This window comes from Pagrus pagrus, assembly GCF_965226575.1.
Source record: "Pagrus pagrus genome assembly, chromosome: 9".
In the NCBI taxonomy this organism is placed as follows: domain Eukaryota; kingdom Metazoa; phylum Chordata; class Actinopteri; order Spariformes; family Sparidae; genus Pagrus; species Pagrus pagrus.
The window spans coordinates 66965-93126 of record NC_140193.1 but is presented as its reverse complement, the minus strand read 5'-3'; the positions used below and the strand labels follow the sequence as shown (position 1 = coordinate 93126).

Genomic DNA, 26162 nt, shown 5'->3' with positions numbered 1-26162 from the left:
AGGACACGATCGGGAATGTGTGCTGAAACAGGAGGTGTGTGGACTCGTCCAGGGACTGAGAGAGGAGCTGAACTCCTCCTCACACTGCTCCTCACTGCTCCTCACACTGCTCCTCACACTGCTCCTCACTGCTTCTCTCACTGCTCCTCACACTGCTCCTCACACTGCTCCTCACTGCTCCTCACCCTGCTCCTCACACTGATCCTCACACTGCTCCTCACACTGCTCCTCACTGATCCTCACACTGATCCTCACACTGCTCCTCACACTGCTCCTCACACTGCTCCTCACTGCTTCTCACACTGCTCCTCACTGATCCTCACACTAATCCTCACCCTGCTCCTCACCCTGCTCCTCACCCTGCTCCTCACACTGCTCCTCACACTGCTCCTCACTGCTTCTCACACTGCTCCTCACTGCTCCTCACACTGCTCCTCACTGCTTCTCACACTGCTCCTCACTGATCCTCACACTGATCCTCACCCTGCTCCCCACCCTGCTCCTCACACTGATCCTTACACTGCTCCTCACACTGCTCCTCACTGCTCCTCACACTGCTCCTCACACTGCTCCTCACACTGATCCTTACACTGCTCCTCACACTGCTCCCCACTGATCCTCACACTGATCCTCACACTGCTCCTCACACTGCTCCTCACTGCTTCTCACACTGCTCCTCACTGCTCCTCACACTGCTCCTCACACTGCTCCTCACACTGATCCTTACACTGCTCCTCACACTGCTCCCCACTGATCCTCACACTGATCCTCACACTGATCCTCACACTGCTCCTCACCCTGCTCCTCACACTGCTCCTCACTGATCCTCACACTGCTCCTCACCCTGCTCCTCACACTGCTTCTCACTGATCCTCACACTGCTCCTCACACTGCTCATCACTGCTCCTCACACTGCTCCTCACTGCTCCTCACACTGCTCCTCACTGATCCTCACACTGCTCCTCACTGATCCTCAGACTGCTCCTCACACTGCTTCTCACTGATCCTCATACTGCTCCTCACTGATCCTCACACTGCTCCTCACACTGCTTCTCACCGATCCTCACACTGCTCCTCACTGCTTCTCACACTGCTCCTCACTGATCCTCACACTGCTCCTCACTGATCCTCACAGATCCTCACACTGCTCCTCACTGATCCTCACACTGCTCCTCACTGATCCTCACACTGCTCCTCACCCTGCTCCTCACACTGCTCCTCACTGATCCTCACAGTGCTCCTCACACTGCTCCTCACTGATCCTCACACTGCTCCTCACTGCTCCTCACTGCTCCTCACACTGCTCCTTACTGCTCCTCACACTGCTCCTCACTGATCCTCACACTGCTCCTCACACTGCTCCTTACTGCTCCTCACTGTTCCTCACACTGCTCCTCACACTGCTCCTTACTGCTCCTCACACTGCTCCTCACTGATCCTCACACTGCTCCTCACACTGCTCCTTACTGCTCCTCACTGTTCCTCACACTGCTCCTCACACTGCTCCTCACCGATCCTCACACTGCTCCTCACACTGCTCCTCACTGATCCTCACACAGCTCCTCACACTGCTCCTCACTGCTCCTCACTGATCCTCACACTGCTCCTCACTGCTCCTCACACTGATCCTCACACTGCTCCTCACACTGCTTCTCACTGATCCTCACACTGCTCCTCACACTGCTTCTCACTGCTCCTCACACTGCTCCTCACACTGCTCCTCACTGCTCCTCACACTGCTCCTCACTGCTTCTCACACTGCTCCTCACTGATCCTCACACTGCTCCTCACTGATCCTCACACTGCTCCTCACCCTGCTCCTCACACTGCCTCTCACTGATCCTCACACTGCTCCTCACTGATCCTCACACTGCTCCTTACTGCTCCTCACACTGCTCCTCACCGATCCTCACACTGCTCCTCACACTGCTCCTCACTGATCCTCACACAGCTCCTCACACTGCTCCTCACTGCTCCTCACTGATCCTCACACTGCTCCTCACTGCTCCTCACACTGATCCTCACACTGCTCCTCACACTGCTTCTCACTGATCCTCACACTGCTCCTCACACTGCTTCTCACTGCTCCTCACACTGCTCCTCACACTGCTCCTCACTGCTCCTCACACTGCTCCTCACTGCTTCTCACACTGCTCCTCACTGATCCTCACACTGCTCCTCACTGATCCTCACACTGCTCCTCACCCTGCTCCTCACACTGCTTCTCACTGATCCTCACACTGCTCCTCACTGATCCTCACACTGCTCCTCACTGATCCTCACACTGCTCCTCACCCTGCTCCTCACACTGCTCCTCACTGATCCTCACACTGCTCCTCACTGATCCTCACACTGATCCTCACACTGCTTCTCACTGCTCCTCACTGCTCCTCACACTGCTCCTCACACTGCTCCTTACTGCTCCTCACACTGCTCCTCACTGCTCCTCACACTGATCCTCACACTGCTCCTCACTGATCCTCACTGTTCCTCACACTGCTCCTTACTGCTCCTCACACTGCTCCTCACTGCTCCTCACACTGCTCCTCACTGATCCTCACACAGCTCCTCACACTGATCCTCACTGTTCCTCACACTGCTCCTCACACTGCTCCTCACACTGCTCCTCACTGATCCTCACACTGCTCCTCACTGATCCTCACACTGCTCCTCACTGATCCTCACACTGCTCCTCACTGCTCCTCACTGATCCTCTCACTGCTCCTCACTGCTCCTCACACTGCTCCTCACTGATCCTCACACTGCTCCTCACTGCTCCTCACTGATCCTCTCACTGCTCCTCACTGCTCCTCACTGATCCTCACTGTTCCTCACACTGCTCCTCACACTGAACCTCACTGTTCCTCACACTGCTCCTCACACTGCTCCTCACTGATCCTCACACTGCTCCTCACTGCTCCTCACTGATACTAACACTGATCCTCACACTGCTCCTCACTGCTCCTCACTGATCCTCTCACTGCTCCTCACTGCTCCTCACGCTGCTCCTCACTGATCCTCACGCTGCTCCTCACTGATCCTCACACTGCTCCTCACTGCTCCTCACACTGTTCCTCACTGCTCCTCACTGATCCTCACACTGCTCCTCACTGATCCTCACACTGCTCCTCACTGCTCCTCACAATGCTCCTCACTGATCCTCACACTGATCCTCACACTGCTCCTCACTGCTCCTCACACTGACCCTCACACTGCTCCTCGCACTGCTCCTCACACTGCTCCTCACTGCTCCTCACACTGCTCCTCACTGTTCCTCACACTGCTCCTCACACTGCTCCCCACACTGCTCCTCACTGATCCTCACACTGCTCCACACACTGACCCTCCCTAAGTCACAACTCAAGAAAAAGGCAGCGAGCAGATCGCAGAACATCTACAGACATTAATACAGAAACTTTTATAATGAAAGTGTTGAATGCAGCAGCACACACACATCCAGGAATCATCCAGAGTTATTACAGCAGGACTAAAACTGTATTTCACACTGTTTGTTAAGGGAGTCTGGGGACAAAGAAGTCGCCTATACTGGTTACTGTTCAGTGTGTTTGTAAAATGTGACATGTTTAGATCAATAAAATGTTTCTTCTTTCATAAATTGAGTGTAAATGGTGAAATCAGTGTAAACAGTGTGTTCAAACAGCTGCTAAATGTTGGCAGGTAAGACTTTAGCACTTTAGACACAGAAGCAGACAGGCTGGTACAGCCATGCTGCCACAAACTGACACTTTTTACAAGGAAACAAACAACTGACTGTTTTCATTTAATGCTGAAGTTACAAGAAGGAGACAATGATTCAGAATCTGTCGTGGCCGTTTTACAAACTTAGAGTTACCGTGACCTGGATGACTGAGAACCTTCATCAACAGAGTTTGTTAAGTTTCTCCTCACTCAACATCTCTTATAATCACACCATTTGTCAAGGGAGTCTGGCTGCTGTGTTATCAGTCACACTGGGTGTGGACAGTATTGCCTCATGACAAAGATTAAAGAGTCTGATCCTCTGTTGAAACTCTTCAGTTTGGCTGAACCTGTGATGACTTCACTCAACAACACACAGGACTGTTCATCCGCACCATCATATGATTCACAGGTCAAAGAGCAGAGATCAGGTGTCTTCTCCTGTGTGCACAGTGAGTTTAAAGAAAAGTGTCAGTAAAAAGTTCAACCAGAGCAGGAAGCAGAGAAACAGATGATTTATACACAATAATATGACGGACTGTTACTGTCCCCTCAGGGGATGGTGATGATGATGGTGTGTGTGTGTGTGTGTGTGTGTGTGTGTGTGTGTGTGTGTGTGTGTGTGTGTGTTGATCCTGGTTGGTGTTCTGTGGGATCCTCTGACAAACAACAAACACACAGAATCTCAGTTCAGAAACACAGCTGCTTCACTCATCTGTTAACTGAGAATTATTTTATATAAATGTTCCTTATAGAGTCATAGTGCAGACAGTCATAATGCAGATAGTAATAATGAAGACATTAATGCAGACAGTCATAGTGCAGACAGTTATAGTGCAGACAGTCATAATGCAGATAGTAATAATGAAGTCATAGTGCAGACAGTTATAATGCAGATAGTAATAATGAAGACATTAATGCAGACAGTCATAATGCAGACAGTTATAGTGCAGACAGTCATAATGCAGATAGTAATAATGAAGACATTAATGCAGACAGTCATAGTGCAGACAGTTATAATGCAGATAGTAATAATGAAGACATTAATGCAGACAGTCATAGTGCAGACAGTAATAATGCAGACAGTCATAGTGCAGACAGTAATAATGCAGACATTAATGTAGACAGTCATAATGTAGACAGCTATAGTGCAGCCAGTCATAATGCAGACAGTTATAGTGCAGACAGTCATAATGCAGATAGTCATAGTGCAGACAGTCATAGTGCAGCCAGTCATAATGCAGACAGTTATAGTGCAGACAGTCATAATGCAGATAGTCATAGTGCAGACAGTCATAGTGCAGACAGTCATAATGTAGACAGTAATAATACAGACAGTTACAATGCAGACAGTCATAGTGCAGACAGTCATAATGTAGACAGTTATAGTGCAGACAGTCATAATGCAGACAGTTATAGTGCAGACAGTTATAGTGCAGACAGTCATAATGCAGACAGTCATAGTGCAGATAGTAATAATGCAGACAGTTATAATGCAGACAGTCATAATGCAGACAGTCATAGTGCAGATAGTAATAATGCAGACAGTTATAATGCAGACAGTCATAATGCAGATAGTAATAATGCAGACAGTCAGTGCAGACAGTCATAATGCAGACAGTCATAGTGCAGACAGTCATAATGCAGATAGTCATAGTGCAGACAGTCATAATGCAAACTCACTGCAGATAGTCATAGTGCAGACAGTTATAATGCAGACAGTCATAGTGCAGACAGTCGTAATGCAGACAGTCATAGTGCAGATAGTAATAATGCAGACAGTCAGTGCAGACAGTCGTAATGCAGACAGTCATAGTGCAGATAGTAATAATGCAGACAGTCAGTGCAGACAGTCATAATGCAGACAGTAATAGTGCAGACAGTTATAGTGCAGACAGTCATAGTGCAGACAGTTATAGTGCAGACAGTTATAATGCAGACAGTCATAGTGCCGATAGTCATAATGCAGAGTCACTGCAGATAGTCATAGTGCAGACAGTTATAGTGCAGACAGTCATAGTGCAGACAGTCATAATGCAGATAGTCATTGCAGACAGTCAGTGCAGACAGTCGTAATGCAGACAGTTATAGTGCAGACAGTCATAATGCAGACAGTCATAATGCAGATAGTCATAGTGCAGACAGTCATAATGCAGACAATCATAGTGCAGACAGTCATAATGCAGACAGTAATAATACAGACAGTTACAATGCAGACAGTCATAGTGCAGACAGGCATAATGTAGACAGTTATAGTACAGACAGTCATAATGCAGACAGTCATAGTGCAGATAGTAATAATGCAGACAGTCAGTGCAGACAGTAATAGTGCAGACAATAATAATGCAGACAGTCATAATGCAGATAGTAATAATGCAGACAGTCAGTGCAGATAGTCATAGTGCAGACAGTCATAATGCAGACTCACTGCAGATAGTCATAGTGCAGACAGTCATAGTGCAGACAGTTATAGTGCAGACAGTTATAGTGCAGACAGTCATAGTGCAGACAGTCATAGTGCAGACAGTCATTGTGCAGACAGTTATAGTGCAGACAGTTATAATGCAGACAGTCATAGTGCAGACAGTCATTGTGCAGACAGTCATAATGCAGACAGTCATAATGCAGACAGTTATAGTGCAGACAGTCATAATACAGACAGTTATAGTGCAGACAGTCATAGTGCAGCCAGTCATAGTGCAGACAGTCATAATACAGACAGTTATAGTGCAGCCAGTCATAGTGCAGCCAGTCATAATGCAGACAGTCATAATGCAGCCAGTCATAGTGCAGACAGTCATAGTGCAGACAGTCATAATGCAGACAGTTATAGTGCAGACAGTCGTAATGCAGACAGTCATTGTGCAGACAGTCGTAATGCAGACAGTCATAATGCAGACAGTCATAATGCAGACAGTTATAATGCAGACAGTCATAGTGCAGACAGTCATATTGCAGACAGTTATAGTGCAGACAGTCATTATGCAGACAGTTATAGTGCAGACAGTCATAATGCAGACAGTCATTGTGCAGACAGTCATAGTGCAGACAGTCATTGTGCAGACAGTCATAGTGCAGACAGTCATAGTGCAGACAGTCATTGTGCAGACAGTCATAATGCAGACAGTCATAATGCAGACAGTCATAATGCAGACAGTCATTATGCAGACAGTTATAGTGCAGACAGTCATAGTGCAGACAGTCATAGTGCAGACAGTCATAATGCAGACAGTCATAGTGCAGACAGTCATAATGTAGACAGTCATTGTGCAGACAGTCATAATGCAGACAGTCATTGTGCAGACAGTCATAGTGCAGACAGTCATAATGCAGACAGTCATAGTGCAGACAGTCATAATGCAGACAGTCATAATGTAGACAGTAATAATACAGACAGTTACAATGCAGACAGTCATAGTGCAGACAGTCATAATGTAGACAGTTATAGTGCAGACAGTCATAATGCAGACAGTTATAGTGCAGACAGTTATAGTGCAGACAGTCATAATGCAGACAGTCATAGTGCAGATAGTAATAATGCAGACAGTTATAATGCAGACAGTCATAATGCAGACAGTCATAGTGCAGATAGTAATAATGCAGACAGTTATAATGCAGACAGTCATAATGCAGATAGTAATAATGCAGACAGTCAGTGCAGACAGTCATAATGCAGACAGTCATAGTGCAGACAGTCATAATGCAGATAGTCATAGTGCAGACAGTCATAATGCAAACTCACTGCAGATAGTCATAGTGCAGACAGTTATAATGCAGACAGTCATAGTGCAGACAGTCGTAATGCAGACAGTCATAGTGCAGATAGTAATAATGCAGACAGTCAGTGCAGACAGTCGTAATGCAGACAGTAATAGTGCAGACAGTTATAGTGCAGACAGTCATAGTGCAGACAGTTATAGTGCAGACAGTTATAATGCAGACAGTCATAGTGCCGATAGTCATAATGCAGAGTCACTGCAGATAGTCATAGTGCAGACAGTTATAGTGCAGACAGTCATAGTGCAGACAGTCATAATGCAGATAGTCATTGCAGACAGTCAGTGCAGACAGTCGTAATGCAGACAGTTATAGTGCAGACAGTCATAATGCAGACAGTCATAATGCAGATAGTCATAGTGCAGACAGTCATAATGCAGACAATCATAGTGCAGACAGTCATAATGCAGACAGTAATAATACAGACAGTTACAATGCAGACAGTCATAGTGCAGACAGGCATAATGTAGACAGTTATAGTACAGACAGTCATAATGCAGACAGTCATAGTGCAGATAGTAATAATGCAGACAGTCAGTGCAGACAGTAATAGTGCAGACAATAATAATGCAGACAGTCATAATGCAGATAGTAATAATGCAGACAGTCAGTGCAGATAGTCATAGTGCAGACAGTCATAATGCAGACTCACTGCAGATAGTCATAGTGCAGACAGTCATAGTGCAGACAGTTATAGTGCAGACAGTCATAGTGCAGACAGTCATAGTGCAGACAGTCATAGTGCAGACAGTCATTGTGCAGACAGTTATAGTGCAGACAGTTATAATGCAGACAGTCATAATGCAGACAGTCATTATGCAGACAGTTATAGTGCAGACAGTCATAGTGCAGACAGTCATAGTGCAGACAGTCATAATGCAGACAGTCATAGTGCAGACAGTCATAATGTAGACAGTCATTGTGCAGACAGTCATAGTGCAGACAGTCATTGTGCAGACAGTCATAGTGCAGACAGTCATAATGCAGACAGTCATAGTGCAGACAGTCATAATGCAGACAGTCATTGTGCAGACAATCATAATGCAGTCATTGTGCAGACAGTCATTGTGCAGACAATCATAATGCAGACAGTCATAATGCAGACAGTTATAGTGCAGAGTGATTGTGTTTGTTGATCTCTGATCTGATCACACTGAGTATCACCATGTGAACATGTTCACTTCCTGTGTTGAAAGTGTTTGTCAGGATGAAAATGAACAATATAAAGAGACTGTAGGTCACATTTATTCTGCAGTTGTATGTTCACCACAGAGGGACGGGCCGTTCTTTATTTAGGCTGCTTTGGTTTTGTTCCAAGTTCTGGGCTTTGTAGCATTCACTAAATTGTTCCTTTGTTAGATTGTTAGTCAGTCACACAGTCTGATAATGAAACAGCTGAATGTGTGTGTTAACTGACAGCGACGCTCAACTGATTTAATAAGTCAGATGTATTAATGAGGAGACTGAAGGACATGTTCAGCTCAGACACATCAGTGGTTTGAAACCAGTGTGAGTGAAGTCAGTCCAGAACCGACGTTATGTTTCTCTACTGATTCATTTGGGATCTGAAGTTTTAACTGGTTCTGAGTTGGAGCTGGGTTTGGATGACCGGCTCTGTTCTGGTGGACAAACTCTGAGACCAGTTCTGTTGTGATACATCAGTGGATCATTCAGCTCCAAACCTTCAGCTGCTGGTCCTGTTCTGACCATATAAGGTGACTCAGTCTTACAGCCTCAGCAGGCCTGCTGCAGTCGACCTGTTTATACAGGATGTTTACAGTGTGACACCACAACCAATCAGCTCTCAGCTCTGCTGCAGTGCCTCTGAGCAACACACTGACTGACACCAACAAACCTGCTTACTCATGTTGATCCTCTAATGCTGCTACTGAGTGACCTGGTTATAGTGTGTGAGTGTGAGTGAGTGTGTGTGTGTGTGTGTGTGTGTGTGTGTGTGTGTGTGTGTGTGTGTGTGTGTGTGTGTTCTCCCACAATAGAGTCTTTGTTGTTGTGACCTCGGTGATTTCTGGACGGAGCTTTACTGGACCACCAGAATTAACTGGAATTCATCTGTTTGTGTGTGTGTGTGTGTGTGTGTGTGTGTGTGTGTGTGTGTGTGTGACTCAGTGTGTTCTTTGGTCCTGCAGCAGTGTGTATTTTCTGTCCTTTAACAGGAAGTGTAAAACAAGGACTTGGACTCTGATGTTCTGATCATAGCTTCATTCATGTTCTGTTAATTGTTTGTTTGTCCATTAAATGTTTGTGTGTCTGTTAAATGTTTGTGTGTCTGTTAAACTGAGGTGATTCTGTCCACCAGACGTCCTCCAGGTTTTCATCATTAGTGTGGTTGGAATACTGGAGTGTGTAGTAGTCAGTGTGTGGATGTGTGTGTCGGAGTTGTGTTGACGTGTGTGTGTTGTAGCTGTTAGCCTGTTAGCAGCGTCTCCTCCAGAGACAAAGGGACAAACAGTCCGTTGCTATGGTTACAGTTAAGATGGTGACCGGCTGGCACAAACACTTGGCATCGTGTGTGTGTGTGGCATCATGACGACCATGATAACATAAAGGAGATAAAACATGTGATCTGTGAGCAGGATCACACTCTGTAGTGTGTGATGGTACATGTGTGAGTCTGCCTCAGTCACACATGTACCATCACACTCTGTAGTGTGTGATGGTACATGTGTGAGTCTGTCTCAGTCACACATGAACAGGACAGGATTTAAACTCAACACAACATGTTTCATCAGCTGGAGTTTCCCAACCTGAAGGAAAATCCCAACGTCTCCTGTCAGTGCAGAGCAGACTGTCATTCATCTGCTGCTGAAGGCTGTAGTCTCACTTTATCCTGCTGTGTGTCAGGCTGTGTGTTAACAAACACAGACAGACACACAACATTTAATAAGTACAAGTGAAGTTCAAGTGATTTGAAATGGTTTAGAGTGTCTTCTGAGTTGTAACTGATCTGTGTTCAAACCTCTCTTTCTGTGTGTGTGTGTGTGTGTCAGGTGACAGGGTGAATGATGCAGGAGCTCAGATGGAGTTTAAATCCAAACAGTGGTTCGGTGCTTCAGTCAGATCTGATGGAGAACACATCCTGGTAACACACACACACACACACACACACACACACACACACAGTGGCTTTGTACTATATGTATTATGTATGATACTGTAGTAGACATTACTCTTACATGTACTTGACTGATACTGATGAGTCACTCCACCTCACAGTACTGTAGTATTAGTTTAAGTACAACACTGGTTGTAGGTACTTTGTGTATTGTGTACTACATGTTTGTCATTTTGAGTTTAATTCCTCTGTTTTATTTTTGTATTACTTTTTTGTTTAACTTTCTTTCATGCACTTATAATGATTTATTTGTGTGTGTGTGTGTGTGTGTGTGTGTGTGTGTGTGTGTGTGTGTGCGTGCGTGTGCGTGTGTGTGTGTCTCAGGCATGTGCTCCTCTGTACCAGTGGTCAACGTTCGGTGTGTCAGAGAGAGAACCTGTCGGAACCTGCTTCCTCAAGAAAGGAGGGACGGTGGTCGAGTACTCGCCCTGCAGATCCAGTCAGTACATCACACGTCTACGGCTCTAACATGAAGTACTGCAGTTATAACATGAAGTACTGCAGTTATTACTTGAAGTACTGCAGTTATAACATGAAGTACTGCAGTTATTAAATGAAATTCTACAGTTATTACATTAAATACTGCAGTTATTACATGAAGTACTCAAATCAAATCAAATCAAATTTTATTTGTATAGCCCAAATTCACAAATCACAGTTTGCCTCAGAGGGCTTTACAATCTGTACAGAGACGACACCCTCTGTCCTTCGACCCTCGATTCGAGTGAGGAAAAACTTGCCCCAAAAAAAAAAAGCCCTTTTAACAGGGAAAAAAAATGTGGAAGAAACCTCAGGGAGAGCCACAGAGGAGGGATCCCTCTCCCAGGACGGACAGACGTGCAATAGATGTCGCATGTACAGAGCAGATCAACGAGATCACGATGTATTCAATTATAATGGATGGTTGACAGGAGTGAAAGTACATAAAGATGTATTACAGCAATAATAATGAAATGCACATAATGGAAATGTGATTACTAGTAATAACAGTAGTAGTGGTTAATGGTAAGGATAGCCAGGATCCATGGGAGCCTGTAGGACTAGGCTTTGCAGTTCAATAACTGCAGTTATTAAATGAAATACTACAGTTAGAACATGAAATACTGCAGTTATTGCATGACGTACTGCAGTTATTACATGAAATGCTGCAGTTACTAATGAAATACTACAGTTGTTGCATGACGTACTGCAGTTATTACATGAAATACTGCAGTTACTAATGAAATACTACAGTAAGAACATGAAATACTGCAGTTATTACATGAAATACTGCAGTTACTAATGAAATACTACAGTTAGAACATGAAACACTGCAGTAATAACATGAAGTACTGCAGTTATTAAATGAAATACTACAGTTAGAACATGCAATACTGCAGTTATTGCATGAAGTACTGCAGTTATTACATGAAACACTGCAGTTATTACATGAAGTACTGCAGTTATAACATGAAGTACTGCAGTTATAACATGAAATACTGCAGTTATTACATGAAATACTACAGTTATTACATGGGGTACTGCAGTTAATACATGAACTACTGCAGTTATTACATGAAGTACTGCAGTTAGAACATGAAGTACAGCCGTTAGAACATGAAGTACTGCCGTTAGAACATGAAGTACTGCAGTTAGAACATGAAGTACTGCAGTTAGAACATGAAATACAAACACACCTGCTAACAGACAAGCTAACAAGCTACCCCCTCTGTGTTTGGTTTGTGGAAGCTGCTGATGTTGTTAGCTTCATGTTAGCTTCCTTCAGGACAAACAGTGTGTTTTCTCATGCAGCCAGCTCACCACACAGAATTCACTGAATCAAATGTTTAATAATTATATTTTGAGGCTCTGACAGAATGTTCATTGTTATTATTTCTTGTGATACATGATGTAATGTGTGTGTGTTTGTGTGTTGTTTGTGTGTTCAGATGCGAACTCACCTGAGGGACAGGGCTTCTGTCAGGCTGGATTCAGTGCTGACTTTCTCAAGGTATGAAACTGTCCCAGGTTCTTCTGTTTGATTCAGTTCTGTTGGTTCTACAGGTCGTGGTGTTGCCGCAAACTCACATCAGAGAGTTTTTTTTAATTTTCTTTTAGTATTTTTTGGGGGGCTTTCATGGATTTATTCATAGGATGGCTTGGAGAGATCACAGGAAATGGGATGAGAGAGAGCAGCAGGCAGCTGCAGCAGGTCTGACTCGAACCCTGCAGCGAAGACGAGGTCTCTGTACATGGGACGCGTGTCCCCTCTACCGACTGAGCTACTGGGACGCCAGCAAGGAGTGAAATAAAAGAGTTGTCCTGTTTGTGTTTGTGTGTTTCAGAAGAACAACAGAGTGGTGGTGGGAGGACCAGGCAGCTTCTACTGGCAGGGTCAGTCTCTGTGTGTTTGTTACAGTGTGAAGTATTGACTGAAAGTGAAACAGAGTCCGTCTGGTGTCAGGCTGTTCCACTGACTGACACATGGTGGCAGTCAGCAGTGTAGCAACACACCATGAGAGGCAGAGAAGAAGAAGGAGACTGTCAGTAACTGTAAACCATGTTGGATTAAGGTCTAAATATAACTGTAACTGTAATGTAATGTATGTAATAACTGTAAATGTTTAAGTTGTTTTTAACTGATTCAGTGTAAACAACATTGACGATGGCTTCATTCCATCTCGCTTCTTTTTCTGAGCCTTAGAGACGCTGGTTTGTGTCCTTTGACCAGAGCAGGGCTAGCTTTTCCCCCATTTACAGTCTTTATGCTAAGCCAAGCTAGCTGTAGCGTCGTCTTCAGTGTCCAGACGTGGGAGTGACAGTCCTCTTCTCTTACTCTCAAACAGTGAAAACATGTCAGACTGTTCCTTTAATGACTGCCCTGACTCATGATAATTGACTTGACTTTGAATAAATCCAGTTGTAATGAATCCGCTTCTAAACAAATGTAATCAGACGTTCATGTGGAGCAGCAGCAGGAAACAGATGAGTCCTCTGAGCTTTCAGCTGCTGGTTTTGGTTCTGCTGGATCATGAGACGTTCACAGACTGTCAGACTTCAGTCTGAGTGCGTCTGTCCCACTAATCTGCCATGAATTCTGGGTAAATTAACCCTTTTAAACTATAAAATGACTGACGCTCAGCTTTGAACTGGGCCGGTCCTCAGCAGGGTTCGCTTCACAGCTTTGAGGACAAAAGCACCAACACACGTAGCGTCCATAAATCCAGTCAGAACCAGAAGCTACCTGCAGAACTCATCAGTCAGTCAGTGATCCATTACAGCACTGAGCCCACTATAAACAGTAGTTAGAGAGCAGCATGTGGACCGGACCAGAACTGCAGATACTGAGTCACCAGCATCTCCATAAGACTTTAAACAGCAGCTGTGTGTGTGTGTGTGTGTGTGTGTGTGTGTGTGTGTGTGTGTGTGTGTGTGTGTGTGTGTGTGTGTGTGTGTGTGTGTGTGACATCAGAGGGTGTGTCACAGACTGACTCAGTCACATGATCTGTGTGTGGTGAGGGCTGTTAGTCTAATTATTGTTTCCTGTTGAGTCAACACACACACACACATATAGACACACACACACATACACACACACACATACAGACACACACGAACACACACACAGACACATACACACACACACACACACGCACACAGACACACACACACATACAGACACACACGAACACACACACAGACACATACACACACACACACACACACACACAGACACACACACACACATACAGACACACAAACACACAGACACCGACACACACACTCTCTCTCTCTCTCTCTGGTAGTGATTACAGTGTGTCTCTGTGTGGTTCCTTTAATTATAACCTGTGTGTTTTTATATATATCTGAAAACAAAAATCACATGTTCTCTCCCTGTTCTCCTCCTCCTGTTGTTCTCCTCCTGTTGTTCTCCTCCTGTTGTTCTCCTCCGGTTGTTGTCCTGTTGTTCTCCTCATCCTATTGTACTCCTCCTGTTGTTCTCCTCCTCCTGTTGTTCTCCTCCTCCTGTTGTTCTCCTCCGGTTGTTCTCCTCATCCTGTTGTTCTCCTCCTCCTGTTGTTCTCCTCCTGTTGTTCTCCTCCGGTTGTTGTCCTGTTGTTCTCCTCATCCTATTGTACTCCTCCTGTTGTTCTCCTCCTCCTGTTGTTCTCCTCCTCCTGTTGTTCTCCTCCGGTTGTTCTCCTCATCCTGTTGTTCTCCTCCTCCTGTTGTTCTCCTCCGGTTGTTCTCCTCACCCTGTTGTTCTCCTCCTCCTGTTGTTCTCCTCCGGTTGTTGTCCTGTTGTTCTCCTCATCCTGTTGTACTCCTCCTCCTGTTGTTCTCCTGTGTTTCTCCTCCTCCTGTTGTTCTCCTCCTGTTGTTCTCCTCCTGTTGTTCTCCTCATCCTGTTGTTCTCCTCCTCCTGTTGTTCTCCTCCGGTTGTTGTCCTGTTGTTCTCCTCATCCTGTTGTACTCCTCCTGTTGTTCTCCTCCTCCTGTTGTTCTCCTCCTGTTGTTCTCCTCCGGTTGTTCTCCTCATCCTGTTGTTCTCCTCCTCCTGTTGTTCTCCTCCGGTTGTTCTCCTCACCCTGTTGTTCTCCTCCTCCTGTTGTTCTCCTGTGTTTCTCCTCCTCCTGTTGTTCTCCTCCTCCGGTTGTTGTCCTGTTGTTCTCCTCCTCCTGTTGTTCTCCCCTGGTCTCCTAAGTTCTCCTCCTCCTGTTCTCCTCCTCCTGTTGTTCTCCTGTTTTTCTCCTGTGTTCTCCTCTGTTCTCCTTTTTCTGTTGTTCTCCTGTGTTCTCCTGTGTTCTCCTTTTCCTGTTGTTCTCCTGTGTTCTCCTGTGTTCTCCTTTTCCTGTTGTTCTCCTCCTCCTGTTGTTCTCCTCCTGTTGTTCTCCCGTGGTCTCCTAAGTTCTCCTCCTCCTGTTGTTCTCCTCGTGTTGTTCTCCTGTGTTCTCCTCTGTTCTCCTTTTCCTGTTGTTCTCCTCCTCCTGCTGTTCTCCTCTGTTCTCTAACGTTCTCCTCTTCTCTCTGTGTGTCTGCAGGTCAGCTGATCTCTGATGACGTGTCAGAGATCTTCACCCGTGTGGACCGGGGCTTCATCGCACCGTACAGCAACACGCAGGCCACAAAGTCAGCAGGAGCTCAGTTCGACGACAGTTACCTTGGTGAGCTCACACACACACACACACACACACACACACACACACACACACACACACACACACACACCTCTGCTGCTTTAGTTTCATCATGTCAGTGTTTGATGATGACTGAAAATACTCACTGTTAATGTTTTATTTTATAGCATTGAAAATTCTGTTTCCTTAGTTTAAATCTTAAGTGTTCGACTTCTTTCAAAGGTTCAGTCTGAACATGTGAGCTGACAGTCCAGCTGATTTGTATCTGAAGTAATACCAGCATGTTTTAAAAGAGCAATTTAATCATTTTTATTACTAAAAAGAAGCAAATATTGATCAGAAATACTCAAGAAGGTCAAATAAGTATTCTTTATTTAACTCAAAATCACAAATCACACATGAGTGTCAGGTTCTTTACAGTCTGAGCAGCAGGTGACGGAGCGGGAGCGGATATGGATTTCTATACATGGGAGCGTGGAGCAGAGGACTTGCAATTCACCGCCATAACGCTAGAGGCGTGTGTGTGGCAAAACGGCTGGATAGTAGTAATCAGTAGTATCTTTGGCTGGACGACAACCCCCGTTAAACACGAAGAAGAAGAAGAAGAGGAAGGAGCTTTTCGCGTGGTGAATCGATAAGACTGGAGGAGTCCTATCGATTCACCACGCGTGTTAATTTCGTCAGACAAGACGAAAAATATTCGTCAACGATGTTTTTTTTCATGACGAAAACGAGACAAAGACGAGACGAAATCAATGCCCTTAAACACTGACTGTGACGAAATTAACACGCATTTTTTGTTGACGAAAAAAGACAAGACGAAATCTACTTAATCAAATAAAAACGTAATAGAATGTGTCTCTTTTTTCGTCACAGACTTTTAAGTTACAATCCAAAAAGCCTTCACTGGATGCGCGTCAGTTTTTTTCTCCTCCTGCGCTGCTGCCAGTGTGTGTGTGTGTGTGTGTGTGTGTGTGTGTGTGTGTGTGTGTGTGTGCGCGCGCGCGCGCCTGAGTGAGGAGCACACACACCGGTGCTCTGTGCTAAGTGCGGCGAGTACAAACAGAGCTTCTCTGGTGAAACGTGCTACAGAGTAATTTCACGTGTTAACCCGTGTTTCAATAAATGTATTCCTGCCTGATAAAACTTATTATTCCTGAGATGTCGTAGCTTCATCTGGGTCGATTTACCTGCTTAAAAAAATAAGATTTGGTGGGATCTTTGGCAACCTATTACCTATCTTACTTAAGACATCAGGTCAGCAGCATTTTTGGTTCACATCGGTGTGGCACTGGCTGACAGAAAGCAGCAACACGTGTCTTTGCAGCTGCTCCTCTAGCAACGTAGCATTCCTAGTCATTCAACATGTGGAGCTACTTCATCAGGTAATAATGACATAAATCTTGTGAGATGAGTGAGAAAAAGACTAAAATGAATCTAGTGGTTTGACTAGATTAATTGTGATTAACATTACTGTCAATCTGCTTTCAAAGACTAAAAAAAGACTATTGACTAAAACTATACTAAAATACTTTGGATTTTCTTTGACTAAAACTAGACTAAAATGCCAAGACTTTTCGTCGACTAAAATGGTGACGTTGGATACAGTATGTATACAGCATCTTTCATGGACCCAGAGTCGAGTCTTCTTTTAGCTTGATGAATGAGGTCATTGACCATAGAAGTGGAAACATGAACGTTTCAACATTCAATGCCATTCAAACGGTCAAGTACACCCTCCAGTCCAGGGAGAAGACAGCTGTGGAGTTCTTCAAAAGGGAGGATGTGCAGTACGGGGAGGTGGACCGCACACTGCGCAAGAACACCCCCCACCCCCCACCCACCCCACCCCCGCCAATATCCTTCTCACCTTTTTCAGCCCTGACCTGTTTGTATGCCTGAGTGCCATAAGGTGGTCATTTTCTGGACGCTGGAGATGGAGAATGTGATAGTTAATATAGGATGAATACTCATGTTTGTTTGTGACTCTGACATATTCTGTAGCATACTCTCCAGTCAGATAACAACAGTTACTATAACATCATGTGATTGAGTGTTAACCTGTGTGTGTGTGTGTGTGTGTGTGTGTGTGTGTGTGTGTGTGTGTGTGTGTGTGTGTCTGTTGATTAGGATACTCTGTGACAGTCGGTGACTTCAATGATGATGGAACAGAAGGTAAGAACAGAAGTCACCTCCTCCATGTACAACCCTATATATGACATTATATACGACACTTTATATGACATTATATACAACACTATGACACTATATGACACTATTAGGGCTCTATGATTTCTGCGATCACAGAATTGCGGATGGAATCGCGGAATTGGCCGATTTAAACGGAATCTATTTTTTTATGCGGAATATCGCAAAATTTGACTTCACTGAAATGCTGTTTTCGTGTGGATGAGGAACGTATGTCTGGGGAAAACTGCACGGAGGGAAGCAAATCTGGGTGGCACAACAAGCCCCCTCCACAGACTGAGCCCCTCCCCCTTCAAAACAATGTAAGCATGGCGAAGTGGCCGCCCACGGCTCTGTCTTCGTCTGCAAAAAACTGAGAATATGGGGATGTATATGACATAAACAACACTATGACAGTATGTATGACACTATATATGACACTTTATTTGACACTATATATAACATTATATATGACACTATATACAACACTATATATGACACTATAAACAACACTATATATGACACTATATACAACACTATATATAACACTTTATTTGACACTATATATAACATTATATACAACACTATATATAACACTATAAACAACACTATATATGACACTATATAAAACACTATATATGACACTATATACAACACTATATATGACACTATAAACAACACTATATATGACATTATATACAACACTATATATGACATTATATACAACACTATGACACTATATATGACACTATATATAACACTATATATAACATTATATACAACACTATATATGACACTATATAACATTATATACAACACTATATATGACACTATTTATAACACTATATACAACACTATGTCACTGCTATGACATTACATATGACACTATATACGACACTATATGACATTATAACACTATATCAAATCAAATCAAATCAAATTTTATTTGTAAAGCCCAAATTCACAAATCACAGTTTGCCTCAGAGGCCTTTTAACAGGAAAAAAAAATGCTAGATGTCGCATGTACAGAGCAGATCAACGAGATCACAATGTATACAATTATAATAGATGGTTGACAGGAATGAAAGTACATAAAGAGGTATTACAGCAATAATAATGAAATGCACATAATGGAAATGTGACTACTAGTAATAACAGTAGTAGTGGTTAACGGTAAGGATAGTATGTAGTAATGCATTACAATAATAGTAGTGAAACGTATGTAACAGAGATATGACTAATATTAGCAACAGTAGTGGTGGGTGTCAGGCAGGGCCATGGCATTAGGCGCATCCACGATCCACGACCCGGGCGCGGCCAGGATCCATGGGAGCCTGTAGGACTAGAAAGCACAAGGACTCCGGGGAAGAAGTGAAGTCAGTGACATGCAGAGATGGGGCATGTATACAGGCGTAATGTATACAGATGGAGAGGAGAGGAGGAGAGAGAAGCTCGGTGTATCATTTGTCCCCCGGACTAGGCCTATAGCAGCATAACTAAGAGCTGGTCCAAGACAGGCCTGGGCCAGCCCTAACTATAAGCTCTATCGAAAAGGAAGGTCTAAAGTCTACTCTTAAAGGTAGAGAGGGTGTCCGCCTCCCGGACCAAAACAGGAAGATGGTTCCACAGAAGAGGAGCTTGATAACTGAAGGCTCTGGCTCCCATTCTGCTTTTGGAGACTTTAGGAACTACAAGTAATCCTGCGTTCTGGGAGCGTAATGCTCTAGTTGGGTAACAGGGTAGTATGAGCTCCTGGAGATATGATGGTGCCTGACCATTAACAGCTTTGTAGGTGAGGAGAAGGATTTTAAACTCTATTCTTGATTTTACAGGGAGTCAGTGCAGAGAGGCCAATACAGGAGTAATATGATCTCTTTTCTTAGTTCCTGTCAGTACACGTGCTGCAGCATTCTGGACCAGCTGGAGACTCTTTAGAGACTTGTTAGGGCAGCCTGACAATAGAGAATTACAATAGTCCAGCCTGGAAGTAACAAATGCATGGACTAGCTTTTCTGCGTCTTTTTGGGACAGGATGGGCCTGATTTTTGCAATGTTACGTAGATGAAAAAATGCAGACCTTGAAATTTGTTTTATGTGGGAGTTGAAGGACATATCTTGATCAAAGATAACCCCCAGATTCCTGACGGTGGTGCTGGAGGCCAAGTTAATGCCATCCAAACTAGCTATATCATTAGATAATGCATCTCTAAGGTGTTTAGGACCAAGTACTATAACTTCAGTTTTATCTGAATTTAACAGCAGAAAATTGCAGGTCATCCAGGTCTTAATGTCCTTGAGACATGCATGGAGTTTAGTTAGCTGATTAGTTTCATCTGGCTTTATTGATAAGTATAACTGGGTATCATCTGCGTAACAATGAAAGTTTATGGAGTGTTTCCGAATTATATTTCCTAGAGGGAGCATAAATAAGGTGAATAGTATGGGTCCAAGCACGGAGCCTTGAGGAACACCATGACTAACCTTGGTATACAGAGATGACTCATCATTAACATGTACAAACTGAAATCGATTCGACAAATAGGACTTAAACCAGTTTAATGCGGGTCCTTTAATGCCAATTAAGTGTTCCAGTCTCTGTAGTAGAATGTGATGATCAATGGTATCAAATGCAGCACTAAGATCTAGCAAGACCAGGACACAGACAAGTCCTTTGTCAGAAGCGATTAGGAGGTCATTTGTAACTTTCACCAGTGCCGTCTCTGTGCTATGATGTGCTCTAAAACCTGATTGAAAATCCTCATATAAACTATTGTTATGAAGAAAGTCACATAGCTAGTTGGCGACTGCTTTCTCAAGGATCTTGGAGAGGAAAGGGAGGTTGGATATAGGTCTATAGTTGGCTAAAGCTTCTGGATCAAGATTAGGCTTTTTAAGAAGCGGTCTAATTACAGCTAGTTTAAAGGACCGTGGTACGTATCCTGATAATAGAGACAGGTTGATCATTTCTAGTAGAGATGAGCTAATTAAAGGTAAAGTTTCTTTCAGCAACCTAGTTGGGATGAGGTCTGGGAGACAAGTTGTTTGTCTAGATGAAGAAATCACTGAAGTTAGTTGGTGGAGGTCAATGGGAGAGAAGCAGTCTAAATATATGTCAGAATTTGCAACTGTTTCTGAGGTTCCTGTGTTTAAAGATACAATAGTGCCAGTTGAGGGCAAGCGATGATGGATTTTGTCTCTAATAGTTAAAATTTTATCATTAAAGAAGCTCATGAAGTCATTACTACTGAGCGTTGTAGGAATACATGGTTCAGTAGAGCTGTGACTTTCTGTCAGCCTGGCTACAGTGCTGAAAAGAAACCTGGTGTTGTTTTTATTTTCCTCTATTAATGACGAGTAATAGCTTGCTCTGGCATTGCGGAGGGCCTTCCTATATATTTTAAGGCTATCTTTCCAGGCTAAGCGGGATTCTTCCAAGTTGGTGGAACGCCATTTCCTTTCAAATTTCCGTGATGTTTGCTTCAATTTGCAGGTATCTGAGTTATACCAAGGTGCTAACCTCCTGTGTTTTATAGGTTTCTTTTTCAGAGGGGCAATAGAGTCCAGTGTTGTTCGCAATGAGCCTGCAGTGCTATCAACAAGATGATCAATTTGTGAGGAACTGAGGTTAGCGGAGGAGTCCTCTATTATATTAAGACATGGCATTGAATTAAGTGCCAGCGGTATAATTTCCTTAAATTCAGCTACAGCACTATCAGATAGACATCTAGTGAAGGAGTTTTTGCCTAATGGTGTGTAGTCCAGTAATAGAACTTCAAAAGTTATTAAGTGATGGTCTGATAAAAGAGGATTCTGTGGAGAAACTGTTAGATTTTCAATCTCGATACCATAAGCTAGAACAAGGTCAAGGGTGTGGTCAAAACAGTGAGTTGGTTTATGTACACACTGAGAGAAGCCAATAGAGTCTAATAATGAGATAAATGCAGTACTAAGGCTATCATTAACGACATCCACATGAATATTAAAATCACCTACAATAATTACTTTATCTGATTTGAGGACTAGACTTGATAAAAACTCAGAGAATTCAGATAAAAATTCTGAGTAAGGACCAGGTGCTCGATACACTACAACAAATAGAACTGGCTGTTAAGTTTTCCACGTTGGATGTGAAAGACTCAGAACAAGGCTTTCAAATGAGTTATAATTTAATTTAGGTTTAGGATTGATTGACAGACTTAAGTCATAAATAGCTGCAACACCACCTCCTCGGCCGGAGCCTCGAGGAATGCGAGTATTAATATGACTAGGGGGAGTGGATTCATTCAGGCTGACATATTCTTCAGGATGCAGCCAAGTTTCAGTAAGACAGAATAAATCAATATTACAATCTGAAATTAAGTCATTTACTAAAACAGCTTTCGATGACAGGGATCTGATGTTTAGGAGTCCACATTTAATTCTCTTGTCTTGTTTTGAAATTGCAGATTTGCTGTTAATTTTTATTAGATTTTCATGCACAACTCCTCTTCTGCTGACTTTTGATTTGATTAATTTAGGTGGTCGGGGGGCAGACACAGTCTCAATAAAGTTTTGGGTGCGCAACTGATCTAATGGAAGCTCAGAGAAGCGTGTAAGACTGCAGCTCTGCCTCCTGGTCTCAACTCTGGGTTGTCAGGCTGGTGGTTGGCTAATAAAATGGGTCAGATTTCTAGAGATGAGAGCCGCTCCGTCCAAAGTGGGATGGATGCCGTCTCTCCTAATCAGACCAGGTTTTCCCCAGAAAGTCCGCCAATTATCAACATTATATATATGACATTATATATAACACTATATGACATTATATATAACATGACATATGACATTATATATGACATTATACAGTGTTTCCTCTACATTCATTTAGGAGTGGCGGCCGCCATTCCTAAATCCTAGCCGCCGCTCCTACAATTTTTTTTTATTGTCGCAAATACGCCACCGCCGCATCATGCCTCCACTGAGAGCAGACTGAAGGAGCAGGAGAGCAAAGTGATGGTGCAGGAGAGAGAGATGAGAGTAGAGGAGAAAAACCTAAAGGGAAGCATAGGCTATCAGGCTGGGACCCTAAGTGGGTTGGAAAAAATAGCCGGTTCCACTCATGGCTCTTCTAGAGCTCTTCTATAAAAAACCCAGAAAAATTAATTGTTCTGAGCCTGGGTGCAAACTTTGCCACTGATTCTACAGACCCATCAAGAAATTATTATTTATTGTTTTTATTTTTTTATTTTATTGTTGTATTTTTTTATTATTTTTTATTTTTACATTCAGCCTTTAAAAAGCCATTTTCAACTGGCCATTCAATAGAAAGGGGGATAATGCTGGGCATAAAAGTAAAATCTGCAGTCAAGTGTCATTTGTTTACGCCGCCACGGCTCCCCAGAGAGCCTGAAACATCAGAGCGTGAAGGAAAAACTACAGAATAATTTAGTTTTGGATATATGAATGTGTTTACACACAGAACAGGCTGTTATTGTCATTATAGATCAATAGGGAAGTGTTTGATAGTCCACTAGTTAGTCCATGAATTGGTGAGTCAATCAACAGAAAGCTGTTTTGATGGTCAATAGATGGTTAAAGGATAAGTACCGTTTTTTACAACCTGGACCTTATTTCTGGCAAAACATATGGTCATTTACTCACCCAGATAACTTTGGTGTCATTCGGCGTCGTTCGGACGAAATTAGATCCAGTGTAGCGGCGATATATCCATATAATGGGAGAGACGGGGCAGCGACACACAGCCTCTATATAACGCATTATCTGCCACGAAACTAGTTAATTTCATCAATATTTTGTTATGAAATGCTAGCGCTATTAGCCTCTGAGTCCGGGCTCGTCTATTGTCAACATCCGGGGTCTGTAGGCTGATCTACTACCTCTGACCTGGAAGATGTCGTCTCTGAGCTGCGCGCGCACCCGCGACAGCGCGGCTTGTTTACCTGTAGCTGCTACTGCTAGTTTGACCCCGGATGTTGATAACGGACGAGCCCGGACTCAGAGGGGAATAGCGCTAGCATTTCATAACAAAATATTGATGAAATTAACTAGTTTCGTGGCAGATAATGCGTTATATAGAGGCTGTGTGTCGCTGCCCCGTCTCTCCCATTATATGGATATATCGCCGCTACACTGGATCTAATTTCGTCCGAACGACGCCGAATGACACCAAAGTTATCTGGGTGAGTAAATGACCATATGTTTTGCTGGAAATAAGGTCCAGGTTGTAAAAAACGGTACTTATCCTTTAATGTCAAAATATCGAACAGTAAGTGTTTCACTTTGTTCTTCATCACAGGAAACAGAGTCACATACGACAGTTGAAGTCTAGGTTTCTGTCATTTTCTGGTATTTTACAGAGAAAATGATGAATTGATTAACTGAAAGATAAATTCTGATATTAAATTGATATTTGAAACATGCGTCCATGTTTGTTTCCACAGATTATGTGACTGGAGTTCCTCGAGGGAAGAAAGCACTGGGCTATGTAAGTGTTGCACACACACACTCTCACACACTCTCACACACTCTCACACACGTGCTGATGTGTGTGTTCTTGGATGTTTCAGGTGAACATCTTTAACGGCCTCAACATGGACTCCATGAAGAACTTCACAGGAACTCAGGTGAGCTTCAACGCTGAGGTTTGATTTAATAACGAGTTGTGATTAAAGTGGTGCTGGTGGTGATGGTGGTGTTGGTTGTGCTGGTTGTGCTGGTTGTGCTGGTGGTGTTGGTTGTGCTGGTGGTGTTGGTTGTGTCTGTGGTGCTGGTGGTGTTGGTTGTGCTGGTGGTGAGGGTGGTGTTGGTTGTGCTGGTGGTGTTGGTTTTGTGTGTGATGCTGGTGGTGTTGGTGGTGTTGGTTGTGTCTGTGATGCTGGTGGTGTTGGTGGTGATGGTGGTGAGGGTTGTATCGGTGGTGTCAGTGGTGGGGCTGGTGGTGGTGTTGGTTGTGTTGGTGGTGTTGGTGGTACTGGTGGTGTTGGTTGTGTTGATGGTGTTGGTTGTGTTGGTGGTGTTGGTGGTGTTGGTTGTGTTGGTGGTGTTGGTTGTGTTGGTGGTGCTGGTGGTGTTGGTTGTGCTGGTGGTGTTGGTTTTGCTGGTGGTGCTGGTGGTGTTGGTTGTGCTGGTGGGGTTGGTGGTGTTGGTGGTGGTGTTGGTTGTGCTGGTGGTGTTGGTGGTGCTGGTGGTGTTGGTTGCGCTGGTGGTGTTGGTGGTGTTAGTGGTGTTGGTGGTGCTGGTGGTGTTGGTTGTGCTGGTGGTGTTGGTTGTGTTGGTTGTGCTGGTTGTGTTGGTTGTGCTGGTGGTGTTGGTTGTGCTGGTTGTGTTGGTGGTGTTAGTGGTGTTGGTGGTGCTGGTGGTGTTGGTTGTGCTGGTGGTGTTGGTTGTGTTGGTTGTGCTGGTGGTGTTGGTGGTGCTGGTGGTGTTGGTTGTGCAGGTGGTGTTGGTGGTGTTGGTGGTGTAGCTCCTCCTGACCAAGATGGACAGACTGAATGTATCATGTTTAGGCGACACACAGCGTCTCAGATAAATAGCTGCTGTGTGTAGAAACATGTTTAAGAAGGACTCAGTGTGGACAGTGTGGATTCAGTCTACATGGTTCTGTTGGCGTCTGTCAGTGATGTGGTTCAGAGTCATTTCATCAGACAGTTGATATTTCAGTCCAGTGTGTCTGTCGATCAGCTGACCCATTAACACTGATTCTGTATCACTTCAATGATCCCGCCTCTCTCCTCTCTGTGTTGTAGATGGCTGCCTACTTCGGCCATTCAGTCGCTGCCTCTGATGTCAATAATGACGGGTGAGTCTATTTGTCTGACTCAGCAGTTTATAGTCTGATGAGCTGCTGCACACTGACTGACCCGTTTCACCTCTTAACACACTGATTTAGTCTCTGCAGACGAGTTTTATCTAACTACATGATAATGAGATGATGTCACACCAGACTGAACACAACATCCAATATCCCTGAGATCAGCAGAGACATCACTTCTCTAATAAATCCTCACAAGCTCTAACTTAGCCTTGTGCTAATGTAAGTGTTTACTAAGTGTAGTTTTATAATGACTAAGTTAAAACAGGTTGCAGCTCACTGACTAGTTTTCACTAAATATTAACTGCCACTAACTGCAGACAAAGCTAACATTAGCATGCTAATATCTGACCTGTTCAGAGCTAATATGGAGGACAGTCGACAGATCTGAAGGTTTTAAACTATATTTCACTGAAATAAAACGTTATAACGAATGAGTGAA

At 43.9% G+C, this 26162-nt stretch overlaps 1 protein-coding gene across 1 annotated transcript in view; it reads left to right on the top strand.

The window, feature by feature from the left end:
* The window catches only part of itgav (integrin, alpha V), a 47854-nt gene that overhangs the window by 5141 nt on the left and 16551 nt on the right, over window positions 1–26162 (top strand). Inside the window, exons 3-11 of the mRNA XM_084362853.1 lie at window positions 10485–10576; window positions 10934–11048; window positions 12538–12599; window positions 12934–12982; window positions 15631–15753; window positions 17857–17901; window positions 24351–24394; window positions 24477–24533; window positions 25656–25708. Coding sequence (XP_084218979.1) covers window positions 10485–10576; window positions 10934–11048; window positions 12538–12599; window positions 12934–12982; window positions 15631–15753; window positions 17857–17901; window positions 24351–24394; window positions 24477–24533; window positions 25656–25708 — 640 coding nt within the window. The remainder of the gene's footprint in view (window positions 1–10484; window positions 10577–10933; window positions 11049–12537; window positions 12600–12933; window positions 12983–15630; window positions 15754–17856; window positions 17902–24350; window positions 24395–24476; window positions 24534–25655; window positions 25709–26162) is intronic.